Consider the following 16,776-nt stretch of genomic DNA (forward strand, 5'->3'; position numbering starts at 1 on the left):
TATTATAGTTATACCATAACTTGTTTCTTGAAAGAAATATTGTTTCGTATATAATCCTGTTTTCTTTTATACACTTGAATGTGTACTCTATGAGGTGTGAACAAAGAATCTTTGTTCATATAATTACTAGGGACTTTTCTTTTTTACCTTTTAAAATTAAATTGAGAAAAGAAAAGTGATACGGTATAAAAGAGAGCTTCAAAGTCTTTAATGTTAGAGAAAGAAAAAGTTATACAGACAAAAGAGAAAGTGAAGGAGAAAGAGAAAGAGAGAGAAAGTGATAAACAAATAAATAAAAAAACATAATTAAAAAATGCGATCAGAAGCATCTGAGGAGAAGATAAAGAGAAGGAGAGAGCAGTTGGAATGGTTCGAAATGCAAAGTCTTGAACTTGTCTCTGAAAACCCAAGCCCACCCTTGGGTTCTTCTTCACAAAACAAAGAAACCATGGAAATGGAAGGAGAGAATAGTAAAAATGCAGAGAAAGATAAGGGTGTTTCAGTACGATTTGGAGAGTTATTTAGATTCGCAGATAGATTAGACTATGTGTTAATGGGTATTGGAACAATCGGTGCCTTTGTTCATGGTTGTTCGTTACCTATTTTCCTCAGATTCTTTGCTGATCTTGTCAATTCATTTGGCTCCAATGCTAACAACATTGATAAAATGACTCATGAAGTGTTAAGGGTAACTTTCTTTTTCTCCAAATCCAACTTTTTCATCATAAATAACTTCATCTTTTCTTTTCTTTTCAAATTCTTGCAGTACGCATTTTACTTTCTTATAGTTGGAGCTGCAATATGGGCATCTTCATGGGCAGGTATGCTTGTTTGTTCTAAATTCTTCACCTTTTAGGGATCAATTTCAATTATTCTTGAAAAAGATTGGAAATTTGACATGGGTTTTATTATTTATTTGCAGAGATATCATGTTGGATGTGGACAGGAGAGAGACAATCAACAAAAATGAGGATCAAATATCTTGAAGCAGCACTGAGTCAAGATATTCAGTTCTTTGACACTGAAGTCAGAACTTCAGATGTTGTATATGCGATCAATACTGATGCTGTTATGGTTCAAGACGCCATTAGTGAAAAGGTGAAAAAGATCAAATCTTTTTGTTGGGTAATGGACTCATACATATGAGATTATTAACTCTGTGTTTGTTTGTGTGTGTGTGTGCGTGCGTGCAGCTAGGGAATTTTATACACTATATGGCGACATTTGTATCTGGATTTGTGGTGGGATTCACAGCAGTTTGGCAATTGGCGCTTGTGACACTTGCAGTGGTGCCTTTGATTGCAATAATTGGAGCTATTCATACAATTACATTAGCGAAACTGTCTTCTAAGAGTCAAGAAGCTCTTTCGGAAGCTGGAAATATTGCTGAGCAGGTGTGTTTTATACTTTTATATAGATATAATTCCCTTAAATCCATAAAATGAATTCAAGAAAGTAGTAATTTCTCTTTTATTTTATTTTATTTTTTTTTTTTTCATGTGAGTTTGCTGAATTTGAGCTAAGTTCAACGACATATCAGTCTTTCCTCTTATTTTCCCATCTGGGTATTGCTTGATTTGACCTAAATTCAAGATGACGAATAAATCAATCGTCCCCTGTTTTTTTTTTTTTCTATTTGGATCAAGGAAAAAAAAATCATTTTTTCCATGTTTCTTTCGATTTTTAAGAAATATATCAGTCTTTCCTCTAATTTTCTATCTGGGTATTTCTGAATTTTAGCTTAATTCAACAAATGAATATTGTTTTTCTTTTTGGGGAAAAAAATCCATATTTTTCTTGTTTCTTAATCTGACTATCAATATTTTAGAGCAAACTTCAAAAAACAGTTAATCTTTTTATGTTTTATAATCTGAATGTTGTTATATTTGGACAAACTGAAGCGAAAAAATATAAAAATAAAAAAGACATGCATGTTCTTGCATCTGGGTGTTGGTTGAATTTGAGCCAAATTCAAGAAATTATTATCAATTTCAAAAAGCTAATCCGTCTTACCATCTGGATACTTTCTTGATCCATCAAAAAATACAGACAATCGCACAAATTCGAACAGTTTTAGCATATGTTGGTGAATCAAGAGCATTACAAGCCTACTCTTCTGCATTAAAGATCTCACAAAAACTCGGATACAAGACTGGATTTTCAAAAGGATTAGGATTAGGAGCAACTTATTTCACTGTCTTTTGTTGCTATGCTCTTCTTCTATGGTACGGAGGCTATCTTGTTCGCCACCAGTACACCAATGGAGGTCTCGCCATTTCCACCATGTTCTCCGTCATGATCGGTGGCCTGTAAGTCTTCCTCTTTCAAAAAATTCCAATAAAGCCCATTAATCAATCTCGTTTTATTCTAATTATTCCGATTCCAAAATTCAAATTTTGACAGAGCTTTAGGCCAATCAGCTCCAAGTATGTCTGCGTTTGCGAAAGCACGAGTAGCAGCGGGTAAAATCTATAGAATTATCGATCATAAACCGAGCGTCGACAAAAACTCTGAATCGGGATTGGAATTGGATTCCGTTTCCGGCAAATTAGAGCTGAAAAACATCGAATTTTCATACCCTTCAAGACCAGATGTTAAAATTCTAAACAATTTCACTTTAACTGTTCCTGCCGGAAAAACAATTGCATTGGTCGGAAGCAGTGGTTCAGGGAAGAGCACGGTGGTTTCTCTAATTGAAAGGTTCTACGATCCCACCTCAGGTAATAATCAATCTCAATGTACAACTCTACACGCACATAGTACAAGATGAATACCTCTAATCTTGCTTAATTTTAACACAGGACAAGTAATGCTTGATGGGCATGACATAAAAGGTCTGAATTTGCGATGGTTAAGGCAACAAATTGGTCTAGTTAGCCAAGAACCTGCACTTTTTGCAACCACCATTAAAGAAAATATCCTCTTGGGTCGACCCGATGCATACATGGGTGAGATTGAAGAAGCTGCACGTGTGTCAAATGCTCATTCGTTCATTATCAAATTACCAGATGCCTATGATACTCAGGTAGGTTAAAAACTTATAATCTTGTTTTTATTTTGTGGGTCCACTTTGGTAACTTTTATGCTTTGATATTAATGGTGATTGTTCTTGATTTTTGGATGCATTTGGAGGGTAGGGTTTGGGTTTTCTTTAGTTAAAGTTGGTTGCTTTTTGGTTGTTTCCAAAGATTAAAAATGAGTGGCAAATTTGGTAAAAAAAGGAAAACCTAACTTGGTGTAAAAGTCAAATGTAGTAAGGTAAAGTTTTCTTTCGAGGGGATGCATTAATTGAGAAGTTTGAAACCTGGTTTTTTCAGTCAACACTCCATGTGCAAAATGCAGATTTATGCAAGAAACAAGAACATAACTGTAACACCAGTGTGTGTATGTGTAAAAGGACAATATCGGTAAATATAAAATATACACAACTATACACATTTTATAATTCATATCAAATGTACACTGTATCCATCACATGACTGACAAACGCAAAGATTTCGGTTGACCAGAAGCATGTTCAAGAAACAGTTTGACCATGTACTCCCTGAATTTGTTGACTTTTATGAGTCAAACATGTTGCTTCCAATTTTGAAAATTTATGAGCATCTGTTTTAGTTTGTGAGAAAAATCAGCAACCCTATGGAATTAGATAGAAGTACTATGAATATGATTTCAAAAGTTCAAAGATTGACGTTGAAATGGTAAATGCAGGTTGGGGAGAGAGGATTACAATTATCGGGTGGACAAAAGCAGAGAATAGCGATAGCAAGAGCAATGTTAAAGAATCCAGCGATCTTGCTTTTAGATGAAGCTACAAGTGCATTGGATTCAGAATCGGAAAAGTTAGTGCAAGAAGCCCTAGACAGGTTCATGATCGGAAGAACAACTCTGGTGATCGCCCACCGTCTCTCCACCATACGAAAGGCGGATCTCGTGGTGGTTCTGCAACAGGGTAGAGTTTCAGAAATCGGAACTCACGATGATCTGATCAGCAAAGGCGAAAATGGCGTCTACGCTAAGCTCATAAAAATGCAGGAAGTTGCACATGAAACCGTCATGAATAACGCCAGAAAGAGCAGTGCGAGACCTTCAAGTGCGAGAAACTCAGTGAGTTCACCTATAATGACTCGGAATTCGTCTTATGGGAGATCGCCGTTTTCCCGGAGGTTATCTGATTTCTCGACGTCGGAATTTAGTTTATCAGTCGAGGGAGGTTACCCTAACTACAAACTCGAGAAGCTTCCATTTAAAGAGCAAGCAAGCTCGTTCTGGCGGCTGGTGAAGATGAACTCGCCGGAGTGGAGCTACGCCTTGGTTGGGTCGGTGGGTTCCGTCGTTTGTGGGTCCCTCAGCGCATTCTTTGCCTACGTTCTCAGTGCAGTGCTCAGTGTTTACTACAGCCAAGACCATGAATACATGATTAAACAAATCGGAAAATACTGTTATTTATTGATCGGCGTGTCATCGGCGGCTCTTATTTTCAACACCTTGCAGCATTCTTTCTGGGATGTCGTCGGAGAAAATTTAACAAAACGTGTTCGCGAGAAAATGCTAGCGGCAGTTTTAAAAAATGAAATGGCATGGTTCGATCAGGAGGAGAATGAAAGCTCGAGAGTCGCCGCTAGACTAGCTCTGGATGCAAATAATGTCAGATCAGCGATTGGTGACCGGATTTCTGTCATCATGCAGAACTCCGCCCTCATGTTGGTGGCCTGCACCACCGGATTTATTCTCCAATGGCGTCTTGCTCTTGTTCTTGTTGCTGTCTTCCCTGTCGTTGTTGCAGCAACTGTTTTGCAGAAAATGTTCATGCAAGGATTTTCCGGCGACTTGGAAGGTGCACACGCGAAGGCCACCCAACTCGCCGGAGAGGCGGTGGCAAATATGAGAACAGTGGCGGCGTTCAACTCAGAGTCAAAAATAGTCGACCTTTTTAAAACCAGTCTTGATACCCCACTTCGTAGATGCTTCTGGAAGGGACAAATAGCCGGACAAGGATTCGGGATCGCGCAATTCTTGCTATACGGTTCATACGCAATCGGTCTTTGGTACGCTTCATGGCTCGTAAAACACGGAATCTCTGATTTCTCAAAGACAATTCGTGTGTTCATGGTTCTCATGGTGTCAGCCAATGGTGCAGCCGAAACCCTAACCCTAGCTCCTGATTTCATCAAAGGCGGTCGAGCCATGCAGTCTGTGTTCGAACTCCTCGATAGAAAAACCGAGATAGAACCAGATGATCAGGACTCAACCACAGTGTCCGACAAGATCCGAGGCGAAATCGAACTAAAACACATCGATTTCGCCTACCCTTCCCGCCCAGACACTTTGATTTTCCGTGATCTTTCTTTACGCGCTCGGGCCGGAAAGAGCCTCGCTCTGGTCGGCCCGAGTGGTTGCGGGAAGAGCTCAGTGATCTCCCTGATACAACGATTCTACGACCCGTCCTCTGGACGGGTCGCAATCGACGGAAAAGACATCCGTAAATATAACTTAAAGTCACTGCGTCGTCATATCGCAGTGGTCCCGCAAGAGCCCTGCCTCTTTGCCACCACAATATACGAAAACATCGCGTATGGGCATGAGGCGGCAACAGAGGCAGAGATCATCGAGGCGGCCACCCTGGCAAACGCCCACAAGTTCATATCCGCATTACCTTCCGGATACAAAACATTTGTGGGCGAACGCGGGGTGCAGCTCTCAGGCGGGCAAAAGCAACGGGTGGCAATCGCGAGGGCGTTTTTGAGAAAAGCGGAAATTGTTTTACTAGACGAGGCTACGAGTGCGTTAGATGTGGAGTCAGAGAAGTGTATTCAAGAAGCGCTCGAGCGTGTGTGTTTGGGGAAAACAACGATTGTTGTTGCGCATAGGTTGTCGACTATACGAAATGTTCATAGTATTGCGGTTATTGATGATGGAAAAGTGGTGGAACAAGGGTCGCATTCGCATTTGTTGAAGACTTATGTGGATGGATGTTATGCGAAGATGATTCAATTGCAGAGATTTTCGCATGGGCATGAGGTTGTAAACATGGCATCCATTGGTTCGAGTTCAACCTAATTACGAAACCAACATGAGGTATCTTGAGTGTTTTGTGTAATTGTGTTCTATTTTTTGTTTTTGTTTTTCTGGTTGTAACCTTAATATATAATGGTGAGTTTTAGTTGCATAGTTTATGTTGTTTACAGTAAATTATACCAAAGAACCAATGTACTCGTCAAAACTTAACTTAAACATCGGTTCTCTAAGAATTACGTACAAAAAATATTGAGACAATGAGACATGTATTTTCAAATATTAATGGAAGTCGTTTCATATTTTCTGTAGCAAGATGAATACTACAGTATGAGTGTACAACTACAATTTTTTTAATTTATCTACCAAGTACTTATAACATAATAGTTATATATTTGTACTTTTTTTTAATGTTTTTGTTTAAAAGTATATCACGTGAAGTTGAGCATAATTACAAGAAATATCAGACTACGTCGGTTTTTTCTGGTTTTTTATGTTGTACTTGTATCGTTGAATAAATTACATTTTTTATACATAATTTTGGTTCCAGTCGAAAACTTTATGCCAACAATGGTCTATAAAAACCAAAAATTGGAAGAGAAAACTATTGAGAATATTTATGGATAAACCTTGGGACCAAAATCATAACAACTATTTGAAAATAGACACCAAAATTACAAGAGAAAACCATGTTGAACAAAATCTACAGTTTTTGAACAAACTCGTACCAAAAACTGAACATTTTCCAATCAACAACATACACTTGATAACCATATATTATAAACATGGACTTTTAGGAATGAAAATGCAAGGATGTTTTCTTTTTCTTACCGAGTTTAAAGTATTAAATATTAGGTTATTATAAAATACCAACCAAAAATATTTACTTCGTTTTTTAGATCATTTGTCTTTTAATTGGACCAACAAACGTGTTCAAGTTATTTTTACATTGTTGGAGTAGATTTCGAAAGAATAACTATATCATATTGAATGTCACATTGGACAGTGGTGTCATTGTGGACACAAATAAACAAATTTATATCATATTAGATGTCATTGTGGTGTCATATTGAATGACACATTGGATAACTATGTCATATTGAATGTCACATTAGACACAAGTAAACAAATTTCTATCAGATTAGATGTCATTGTGAACACCACATAGGATTTAACAATTAATACAATTGTACTTTAGTTGAAATCCACAATTGTAGAAAGTTGTTGATTGGAATGCAAGGTTTAAATGAGTATATAGTGTCATGGTCTATTGATTATAAAGAAGAAATGGACCTAATGTACATATAACTTTATCTAGACATACATACATCATTCAGTACTTAATGAAGGAAAAGGAAAAAAGAAACAACCCCTTAATTGAGAATTGTATATATTTCACATGGTGGTCTCATATGGTGATAGCAACCAACCAAAGTTTTGGTAACAAGATAGAGTGGTCCACATGATTAGGTCTTTAAGTGGCTTTCATTTCATATGCCAATGTTTTATATCTTGTGACAATAATTGTACTCTAATACTATATAGTTTATATGTAATGTTTACACTCCATGAAAACAATAGTACTAGTACTCTAATACCATGGAAAGCAAAAAAGAAACACAATGAAACTAACTTCAATTTAACAAGAAAATGAATAATAATACTACTTCTATGATATTAATTTGTGTTTTGAAGGTTGATTCTTCTTACATTGCAGATTGAATTCAAGAAACATAAAGTATCGACAAAAACAGAGAAACTAAGCTCACATGGACATTAACTTTGGTCCATTATCGGGCATGCCCATTCCAGCTGCCAGGTCAGCATCGAGCTGTGTGTGTGGTGCGGGACCCGCCATTATCTTCAATCTGCAAGAATCAGAAAAAGCTCAACAAAAGAATAACGATAATAAACTAAGTTTATGTATTGAGTTTTCTGTTTTATTATGTTCTCTGATTATGTACTATGTTTATGCAGTTTCCACCAAAAGTAGATGAAAAAAGATGTAAACTTGCTTCTTCTTTTATCTTTTCCTGTGTTTTTTATAAGGGTCCACTGTGTTTATTAACTGCAATGTACCATGTGTATGTCCATGGCTAGTAGTTTCTGAATTCACAGCATTAAAAACTCAGACGATCTTGTAGAAGAGCTAAACTTCCACTTCAGATGTCAATGGTTTTGAATCAAGAACATAGTCAATATGATCCTCCATGTAAAAAGTAGTTTACTTTAGTTTTTTAGCTTCATAGTTGATGATTGAGTTGTTTCCACAAGCATAAATGAAATTCAAAGCAAAACAACTGAAAGCAGCTAATCTGATAAGAGCTACCAAAAAAAAACATACCGCTTCTTGTGCTTTTTCGTCTTGAAATGGTCATCTCTCACTGTGATGTTCGCAAAATACCGACTGAAATCGCAAACAACAGTTCAAAATTAGAGAAAAATATATAAAAAACCTAATTACAATATGATCTCAAATGAAATATGATACGAAATACCAAATGTGTAGAACGCAATTACTCACTCGCAGTGTAAACAGTAGTATTGACCCATCCCAGGAAGATCTTCATCTAATGGCAACGCCAACTTCTCAGCCTCTGGTTTCTTAAGCTCGTCATAAACAGCATCATCACGTGAGATAATGAAGTCAAGGATAATAAACCCCAAAAACACAGATATTATGTAGTTAACTTGTAAGAAAGAATCAAAAGAACGACGAGAAAAGGATATCTTTAACAAGGAATTTATCGCGACGAAACGTTTTGTGAGAATATCTTCTCTTCTTCACCCTTCTGTGTGGACACTTTCCTCCCATCTTTTACCTCCCGCAGTCTGAAAATTGGGAAAATTTTCTCTGAAAACCCTAACCCTAGGGCTTCGATTGCCAAAAGAAAGAACCGGTTGGCTTTTGGCTGGCTATTTCACGAGCCACCGGTTCAAGATCGGGCCGAGTTATATATGAATGAAGCCCAATTTCTTAATCTTGGCTTTCTTGCAAATTTAGAATATGTTATCTTTTCATTTTTCGTATATTTTCTTTATGAGATTTTTTGAATAATTTAAATCCAATTATTTTTAATAAATTTATTTCTTTGTATCTTAATTTTTTTCTATAAATTGGTTTGTATTTTGAAGTGTTACAATCTTATTAAAAAGTTGTACTTGTATAAAGAGTACGCAAAAAATCAGTTCATAGACCAAGTTATAGAACTTGCACATAAAAAATAGTTCGCTATATACGGTTTGGTTATTATTTGAATTTTTAAAAAATAGTTCTCGATCCTAAAAGTATTTGTAAATAAAAGAGTTTTTGATAAATTGTATTCTTCTTACTGATTTTATTGATTTAAATAATGATTTTTTTTTGATAAACTACTTTATAAACTAAAATTTTCAAACACTCAAAATTAACTTATGTTTTGGTATCGAATAAACTCTAACATTTTCTTAAATTCTATTTTTGCATCATAAAAGCTACTAAACACTTCTAGAAATAAGCATAAATTGTTTTAAATAATATACAATCTCAAACATCCCCAAAAATCTCTATTCAATATCAAATATCTAACTTTGTCGACTCTAATGCCACTTATATGATCATATCATGCTATAATCAACAAACCCACAAATTAATTATACCATTAAACTTCTGCATGTTTACGTAAGAGAAAGTTGTTTTAACATCTAAAACAACAAAAAACCATCCACATTCCCAAGATTTACCATACAACCAAGTATAAATCACCTATATGGAGCACCAAATTTGCCATTAGTCATCAAATAAGTTAAACCCAAACCCAATAATCGTAACATTCTTCTACAAACACCTAAAACTCATGCTTCACACGTCCCTTGAGAATACCAGGCACCGAAGGCAACTTTGACCCCCTGCCAGGTGGCATGTTGGGTCCCAACGAGGGACGAAACATGGAAGATATGCTTGAACCTTCAACTCCATCAACATCAATAGCCACATTGTTTGCCACGTCATCGTGTTTTGATTGGTCAGAAAGCTTCATTGCTTTGAGAACATAGTTGTCATCATGTAGCTCAAATGGGGTGCTACAAAATCAGTTTAACTATTAGTTAAATATATAATTCCAATATTACCCTCAATAATGACGACATACATAATTCTTATGCACTCACCTGTTGAAGTCAAAATGAACAAGTTGCATATCTTCTGAAATTTCCACTTCTACAGTTGCATGAGGTCGAGTCTACAATTATCAGTATGTTTGACTTTTAGTCAAATATCAAATATACACAATAAAATAATTAAAAAAAAAAAAAAATTACCTGTACTAGTATAAAAGGCAAAGCCACTCCGCCACTTGGCGCATTTCCAGAGGTGTATAACTCTTCATTCCTTTGTATCAGATTTTGAAGACCTACATACTTTTAAAAGAACAAAAAGATTATTAGTTTCAGACTTTTAAAAAAGAAAAAGATAAAATGATAAAGACTCTCACTTGATCTTGTAGTTCTTTCAAATAAGCAGTTTTCTTCTCGATTCTACTCCTTATAGCAAGACGTTCACCCTGACATATTCAACAGAAACTATATAAAATCTATGTGTTTAAAAAAGAATCTTGATGAGTTTTTATATAAGATTAGAAATATAAAAGTGGACCTTTATCTCTTCAATATCATTCAAGGTGGATCGAGGAAGACCTTTCCATTGTATTTCTTTTTTATCTTTAGATATAATATCCATAGCCATGAGAACATTCAAAGCATCATATACCCTTCTGCGAATGTTCTTTTCATCATACTGTTGCTGTCATAAATATTCAAACAAAACAAGAATTTTATAAGTATCAAATACAATTTCTTCATACCCAAATATCATTCATAAATATTTCTTTATACCTGATCAGGGGTTTGACCACCATCACCAGGGTCAGCAAATTCAGCTACAAGTTCATCTGCAACTTCATTATAAGTAGTTCTTCCCTTGCTTTCCACTTTCTCACACACTATGCAATATCAATATCAAAATAAGCATTACTTTCATATATATAAAAAATTAGAAAGCATTGAGACAAAGTAGGAACCTTTCATGCTGAATTGGCGAAGTCCTCTGCCTCCTTTGTCCCCTCCAGTTGCACGTTGTGCTCGCTTCTTCTTTTTGTTACTAATAAAAACAAGAACTGAAATCAACACATAGTCCTATTTAATGCATTTAAGAATTTAACCACATCATTATTAGCTAAAATGGTTATTAAAGCCCAAATGTCACAAAAAATATGTGCCAATTTCAAGAAAGTATCAAGGCAATTTCATCGTTCTTTCTTATGGTGTTACTAAACCAATAATTATGAAGTTTTCTGCAAATTAAACACTTGGCATTGTTTATATATGAACATTCATATTGATTTTGTAGCTGGGAAAGTAGACAGCATAAACGGCATACAAAAATGGAGTTGAAACCAAATTTCTTACCCAGCAGCTGCTTGAGATCCAGCATTATCTGTCTGAATATCAAGGTGATTCAACCTCAAAAATGTGTTCTCGCTAGCGGGTGTCACCGCCATGGTGGCCTCACTCCGGGTCGAAGGAGACCCGACACTGCCACTTGTTGAAACGGATTGACCCGAAGCGGTGGTGCCCCAGGACCGAGTCGCCCCACCTCCTCCTCTCGAAACAGCTGATGATGGATGTTTATCCCCAATAACTTCATCTTGATTATTCGAACCCGCAGTCACCATCAATACCCACCAAAATTCATCAACAACTTGCAAATTGGATAGATGCCCAGGTGAAAACTTGATTGGATAAACGTGGGATTTGACGGAAATTTTTAGGGATTTGGTGAGGAGACAGAAATTTAGTCTTAGGACATCAGCAGAGAAACTTCGTCTGTCGCCAAAAATTTACTGTCTTCAAGACGAGAACAAGAGAATCGATCGACACTGTATATGCTGCTTGTGATTTATATAGCTCGTCGATCAGACGAATTGCGTAGAGAAAGAGTGTGGAGGTGACTGGTGAGGGGGAAACAACGAAGGGTTTCAGGTTTGTATGAAAACTGCTTTGGGAACAAATGTGATTACTTTTACGAAACTAATTATTAGGTTGCTTGTTTTTTAGATTAATTATTAAGTCATTTAATTTTACAATTAACATCGTCTTAAAAAAACTAAAAAATACAATATATTATAGAGATTTTTAAATAGATGACAAAAATGTCCTATAAATTTTTTAGATTAACTATTCAGTCCCTAAATTTTTTACACTTTTTAATATGTGACCTAAGGCATTAATTGAAATTTTATTACGTTATCATAATTGAATGCAATAAATATTAATTATAAATAAAGTATCATTTATAATTAATATATTTTATATTTATTTATGGTAATATTACACATAATTAACGTTTATCATATTTAATTATAATAATATTTTTTATAATTAATATTTCTTATATGTGCCATAGGACACATATTAGAAAATCTCTATATTACATATAATAAGATGTTTGGTTCGTAGAATTATATAAAGAAATTGGAATCTATTTAATCTAATTAATAGGAAATTGAATTTGGATCTAATTCTATATTTTATTTGATAGGAAATAGAACTGAATGTAAAATATCAAAGTTGTCCTTTTTGTTTTTGCTTTAACTTTACTTTGTTTTATAATTTTTATGTAAATATATATTATATAAATTATAAAACTAGTAAATAGTGGTGGTGGCAATTGTGGTGGGTGGTGGTAAATTGTGATAGGGTGATGGTGGGTGGTGGATTGTGTATGGGTTTCATTCTAAGCTCCAGTATGAAATAAGAATTTTGGTACATTCTGGAGTACCAATGTCTGAAACAGAAATCTATGTGTGATTGTCAGGCTCGTACTTTGAAGTGACAAAACGAAGTCACAAATACATGTTCCGGAGAACCTTTCCATACAATTATTCCAGATTATAAAACTCAATTTTCCCCCTACATATATATGTGTTTGCATGTACCTAAACGCTTACTTCCGATCATCCGTAATTATCTCTTATAATTGCTTGAAGATGAGTTTCTCAAAGAGTGTATACAAAGAAAGCTTTATCAACCTCCCTGTTTACCTGCACAACATTAGGTGAATCAATCATGATACTTACACTCACATCAAAATTGATGTCATGGATCATTTCCAAGCTTGTTTTGTGACTATTAGATGTGTGGTATTTTTTTTCCACATTCCTATTGTTTCTTTGAAATTGATAATGTTTCTACATCTAAACTAATTGTTTTGTATTCCCAAAAAAATACAATTACATGCATTCATAGGTTGCTTTATGCATATCATCTTCATAGGTAGTGTATGTCTAAGAGGGAACTACATAAACACAATGTTCATAGCGGTTGCTATCGACGGGAATAACCAGACCATCCGTATAGCGTTTGGTTTGGTCATGGAAAATAACATCGATTGTTGTATCGGGTTCCTTATGAAGTTAAAGGAAGCTCTCGGAGAAGCTAGGGAAGTATCGTTCATAACTAATATGGACGATTTAGTCAGATCTTGCATAGGTTAGGTATTCCCTGATTCTTATCATGGGTATACTTGTAAAAGTGTGTTCAAGTATATGCACATAAGAGTTGGTGGAAACAGAACACTGGAACCTTTGTTCCGAATGACATCCAACTCATATAATATGTCTGATTTTGAGAAAAACTTATGTCGTCTAACCCATGATACACGCGATGTGTTTGTCAACATCGGTCATGCGAAATGGACAAGAGCCTATTTTTGTAACACCTATGTTCCAGATTAGTTTAATTTAAGACTTAAGAGATCAAATAAGGAGTTATTGGGGAAAAACTCCATGCCACGACGTGGTGCTTAGATGCCCACGACGTGGCATAACTTATATGGATTACATGCATCTGATGAGTGCCACAACGTAGCGGTAGTATGGCAACGACATGGCAGCTGTTTTGCCCCAAGCCTATAATCTTAGGGGTTCTCTCGTATTTAAGCATATTACCCCATGGATCAGGGCATCCTCCTCAGCCTCCATCGCTCTCAAATCTCAGAAACCCTAATGTTAATCCCTCTTGGTGATTCTTGACTCATTTTAGCGCTTTTGGTAGCTTGAAGAAGAAGAAGAAGAAGAAGAATGTGTTATAGTGTATTGACCCATCAAGGAAACCTCATCATCATTCTCTTATGCATATTTTGGACCATTATAAGTGTTCAAGATCCAAGCTTTAAGTTTCATGCATCAACATCTAGGTCTCTTGTCCCTTTTCTTCATGATTATGGAAGTTTGAAGGAATGGATTCCATAAATTTGGCAACTTTATGGATCCTTGAGGTCCCTTTGAGGTCTCACGTTGTAGATTTAGAGCTTCTTGGAGTTTTTGGGTCCCGTGAATAAGTTTGAGTTCATTTCTCCCATATTTTTGACCTAAAATGGAAGAGATATGCATTAGACATGTATGTCCATAAAGCACCATTTTTTATGATCCATTAGGTGTAAGAAAGCCTTCTGTAAAATATGGATGAATAACCTTGGAAATTAAGAGCTTAATGGATAAGTTCATGCTTCATGGGGTCATTAATAGCTAAGGTTTATAGATTTTGTCTTAATGGATAAATTTGGAAATTTATCCATAAAGACCTTAGAGGGTTTCATATATGAGCTTTAGAGCTCTTGGAATCGGACAGAGTATCTTAATGTATTAAGTTGTTGAAACTCGGTAAAACATGACGTGTTTTCAAGTCAACACGGCGTGTTGGATGGGATTTTCCCGACTGTTTAGATAACGGTGAAGCACAGCGTGTTCGGTCAACATGGACTGTTGACTTTGACTATGACCAGAAGTTTGACCAGGGTTGACCATAGGATATTTTGGGCCTTGGGTGTTCTTGTGGAAATTGGGCTTTTGGATTGTTGATTGGGGCCTTGGTTTTGGGCCAAGTTATGAAAAGGGTAAAAAGGTCTTTTACCCTGGTTTGGACACTTTGTATAAGACGGATCCAATTATTGATGGATGATTAACTTGTGATTGATAGTGTGGGGTTTCTTGCGAGCCAGCAGCCAGAGATTCTTTCGGTGAGATTCGGCAAAGCGAGGTGAGTCTCCTCACTAAGGTTAGCGGGTTTAACGCACCAATGTCGGCCCATGGTTTTCTATGTAGATTTCTAGATGTCAGCGTGACTCTTTCATACGTATGTGTTTGTATGCTTACTGGGCGGGGCCCGATGGTTATTCTGTATGCTAGTATCAGGTTATGCATATATGATTTGTATGTGGGCGGGGTCCAATGATTGTGTAATATGCTACTATCTTTGTGATTTTCGCATGTGTTTGAATGTTATATGATTATATGGTTATATGTTTATTGGGCGGGACCCGTTATGCGAGTGTGGACAGGGCTCGTATCTCAGTGGGTGGGGCCCATTATGCGAGTGTGGGCGGGGCTTGTTATGCGAGTGTGGGTAGGGCCCGTTATGTGATAAGTTATGTATGGTATGTGGTATCTTGGGGAACTCACTAAGCTTTGTGCTTATGGTTTTCTGTTTATGTTTCAGGTACTTTTGGTTCCAAAGGGAAGAGCTTGGGTTGAATGCATCGCACACACCACATGAATTCCGCTTTTGAGATATCACTTTGATTGTTATGATATTGAGATACTTATTTTCACTTGAGTTGTTTGGATAATGTTTTTGTAATATTGTTTTATTTAAATTAAAAATGAAAATTTTGGTCGTAGTATTGGGACGTTTCATGTTTAGCACCCATTCTTTGGCTATAGGAGCTATTAGCTGTGGATTGCGTCGGTAAGGTGAGTCTTCTCACTATATTGTGTAAGATGCTAGTTGTCTTTGTTATACTTTCATGGAAGGCCGGGATATGGCTCTTGGTAATTGAATAAAATATCAGGATATGCCTCTTGGCAATTGTATGAAAAACCAGGATATGGCTCCTAGTAATTGTATGAAAGACCATGATATGGCTCCTGGCAATGATATGTAAGACCATGGTCTGGTTCCGACATTTATATTTACTATGACAGTTTTTTTGTGATGCTCGCATGGAAGACTAGGAGATGGCTCTTGAAACTTGTATGTTGACCAGGGTTCGACACCTGGCATGGAAAGGAAAGACCATGATTTGGCTCATGTCTGATAGTGACAGTAAGACTATGGTTGGTGTAACACCTCGATTTTCAAGTATTTTGTAACACCCGGAATTTAGAAGGTCGATTGAGGAAAGAAAAATATTCAATTAGAAAGCCAACTCGTCGAGTCCTTGGGGAATAACTCGACGTGTTGGAAATCAAGGCTGCTTGATTTTGGAAGACCAACTCGTCGAGTTGGAAAGGACCAACTCGACGAGTTGGACGGGGTTTGGGAAACCCTAAGTCCGGGATTTTGCACCCTATTTAAACACCTTAACCCCCATAGGTTGGCCTCATTTCCAACCTCCATTATCCTAAACCCTAACCTCAAAAAACCTAAGGCAATTGTGGGAGTTTGTGAACCATTTTTAAGGAAGTGTGTATGTTTGAAGAAGAAGAAGCTTGAAGAAGGAGTAAGAGCTTGTAAGAGGATTGTAGATCCAATAGTTGGGCTTCATTTCTGGTTTATTTGAGGTATAAAGCTTCAACCTTGTCTAGAGCATGTTTAGATCTAGTTTAGGATGTTTTGCTTCATGTTTTGGTCCAAATATATTGATGGTTGGGATTTGGACGTCCCACTTGGGCAAACCCTTCAGATCTAGGGTCTTTAGGGGACTTCATGGCATAAAGGTGCCAA

The 16,776-nt window shown here is 36.4% G+C and overlaps 3 protein-coding genes across 4 annotated transcripts; 1 reads left to right on the forward strand and 2 right to left on the reverse strand.

Annotated features, from left to right (window-relative positions):
• Window positions 1-229: 229 nt before the first annotated feature.
• Window positions 230-6,171, forward strand: LOC145152252 (ABC transporter B family member 1-like). The gene is made up of 8 exons (XM_079075396.1): window positions 230-688; window positions 767-821; window positions 923-1,098; window positions 1,194-1,394; window positions 2,050-2,309; window positions 2,404-2,720; window positions 2,802-3,025; window positions 3,712-6,171. Exons 1-8 carry the CDS (start codon window positions 314-316, stop codon window positions 6,058-6,060), a joined length of 3,957 nt encoding a protein of 1,318 aa, XP_078931522.1. The 5' UTR covers window positions 230-313; the 3' UTR covers window positions 6,061-6,171.
• A 1,495-nt stretch (window positions 6,172-7,666) lies between these two features.
• LOC145152268 (zinc finger (C2H2 type) family protein) lies at window positions 7,667-8,925 on the reverse strand. Its single transcript, XM_079075397.1, has 4 exons — window positions 8,746-8,925; window positions 8,540-8,648; window positions 8,360-8,422; window positions 7,667-7,883 (listed from the first exon to the last, which is right to left on the reverse strand). The coding sequence occupies exons 1-4, from the start codon at window positions 8,828-8,830 to the stop codon at window positions 7,781-7,783; spliced, it is 360 nt and encodes a 119-aa protein (XP_078931523.1). The 5' UTR covers window positions 8,831-8,925; the 3' UTR covers window positions 7,667-7,780.
• A 709-nt stretch (window positions 8,926-9,634) lies between these two features.
• On the reverse strand, window positions 9,635-12,075 carry LOC145152284 (transcription factor-like protein DPB). 2 transcript variants are annotated; one of them, XM_079075398.1, is made up of 8 exons: window positions 11,461-12,075; window positions 11,073-11,152; window positions 10,888-10,994; window positions 10,649-10,795; window positions 10,488-10,556; window positions 10,315-10,413; window positions 10,165-10,235; window positions 9,635-10,077 (listed from the first exon to the last, which is right to left on the reverse strand). In XM_079075398.1, the coding sequence occupies exons 1-8, from the start codon at window positions 11,724-11,726 to the stop codon at window positions 9,843-9,845; spliced, it is 1,074 nt and encodes a 357-aa protein (XP_078931524.1). In that variant the 5' UTR covers window positions 11,727-12,075; the 3' UTR covers window positions 9,635-9,842. The 2 variants fall into 2 exon arrangements, with proteins under 2 accessions (XP_078931524.1, XP_078931525.1); XM_079075399.1 differs by having other exon boundaries at window positions 9,891-10,077; window positions 10,165-10,213.
• Between the last annotated feature and the right edge of the window lie 4,701 nt (window positions 12,076-16,776).

Source organism: Lactuca virosa, chromosome 1 (genome assembly GCF_052849685.1).
Source record: "Lactuca virosa cultivar CGN04683 chromosome 1, Lactuca_virosa_CGN04683_v6, whole genome shotgun sequence".
Classification (NCBI taxonomy): Eukaryota; Viridiplantae; Streptophyta; class Magnoliopsida; order Asterales; family Asteraceae; genus Lactuca; species Lactuca virosa.

Excerpts from the sequence above, each read along its gene's own strand:
- LOC145152268 (XM_079075397.1), bottom strand. The coding sequence starts at position 8,830 with ATGGGAGGAAAGTGTCCACACAGAAGGGTGAAGAAGAGAAGATATTCT. Across the intron at positions 8,649-8,745 it reads CGATAAATTCCTTGTTAAAG|GTGATGATGCTGTTTATGAC; the intron begins ATATCCTTTTCT and ends TCATTATCTCAC. Across the intron at positions 7,884-8,359 it reads ACGAAAAAGCACAAGAAGCG|ATTGAAGATAATGGCGGGTC; the intron begins GTATGTTTTTTT and ends TGATTCTTGCAG.
- LOC145152284 (XM_079075398.1), bottom strand. The coding sequence starts at position 11,726 with ATGGTGACTGCGGGTTCGAATAATCAAGATGAAGTTATTGGGGATAAA. Across the intron at positions 10,557-10,648 it reads ATGATATTGAAGAGATAAAG|GGTGAACGTCTTGCTATAAG; the intron begins GTCCACTTTTAT and ends TGAATATGTCAG. Across the intron at positions 10,236-10,314 it reads TGCCTTTTATACTAGTACAG|ACTCGACCTCATGCAACTGT; the intron begins GTAATTTTTTTT and ends TGATAATTGTAG.
- LOC145152252 (XM_079075396.1), top strand. The coding sequence starts at position 314 with ATGCGATCAGAAGCATCTGAGGAGAAGATAAAGAGAAGGAGAGAGCAG. Across the intron at positions 2,310-2,403 it reads TCCGTCATGATCGGTGGCCT|AGCTTTAGGCCAATCAGCTC; the intron begins GTAAGTCTTCCT and ends AAATTTTGACAG. Across the intron at positions 2,721-2,801 it reads GTTCTACGATCCCACCTCAG|GACAAGTAATGCTTGATGGG; the intron begins GTAATAATCAAT and ends ATTTTAACACAG.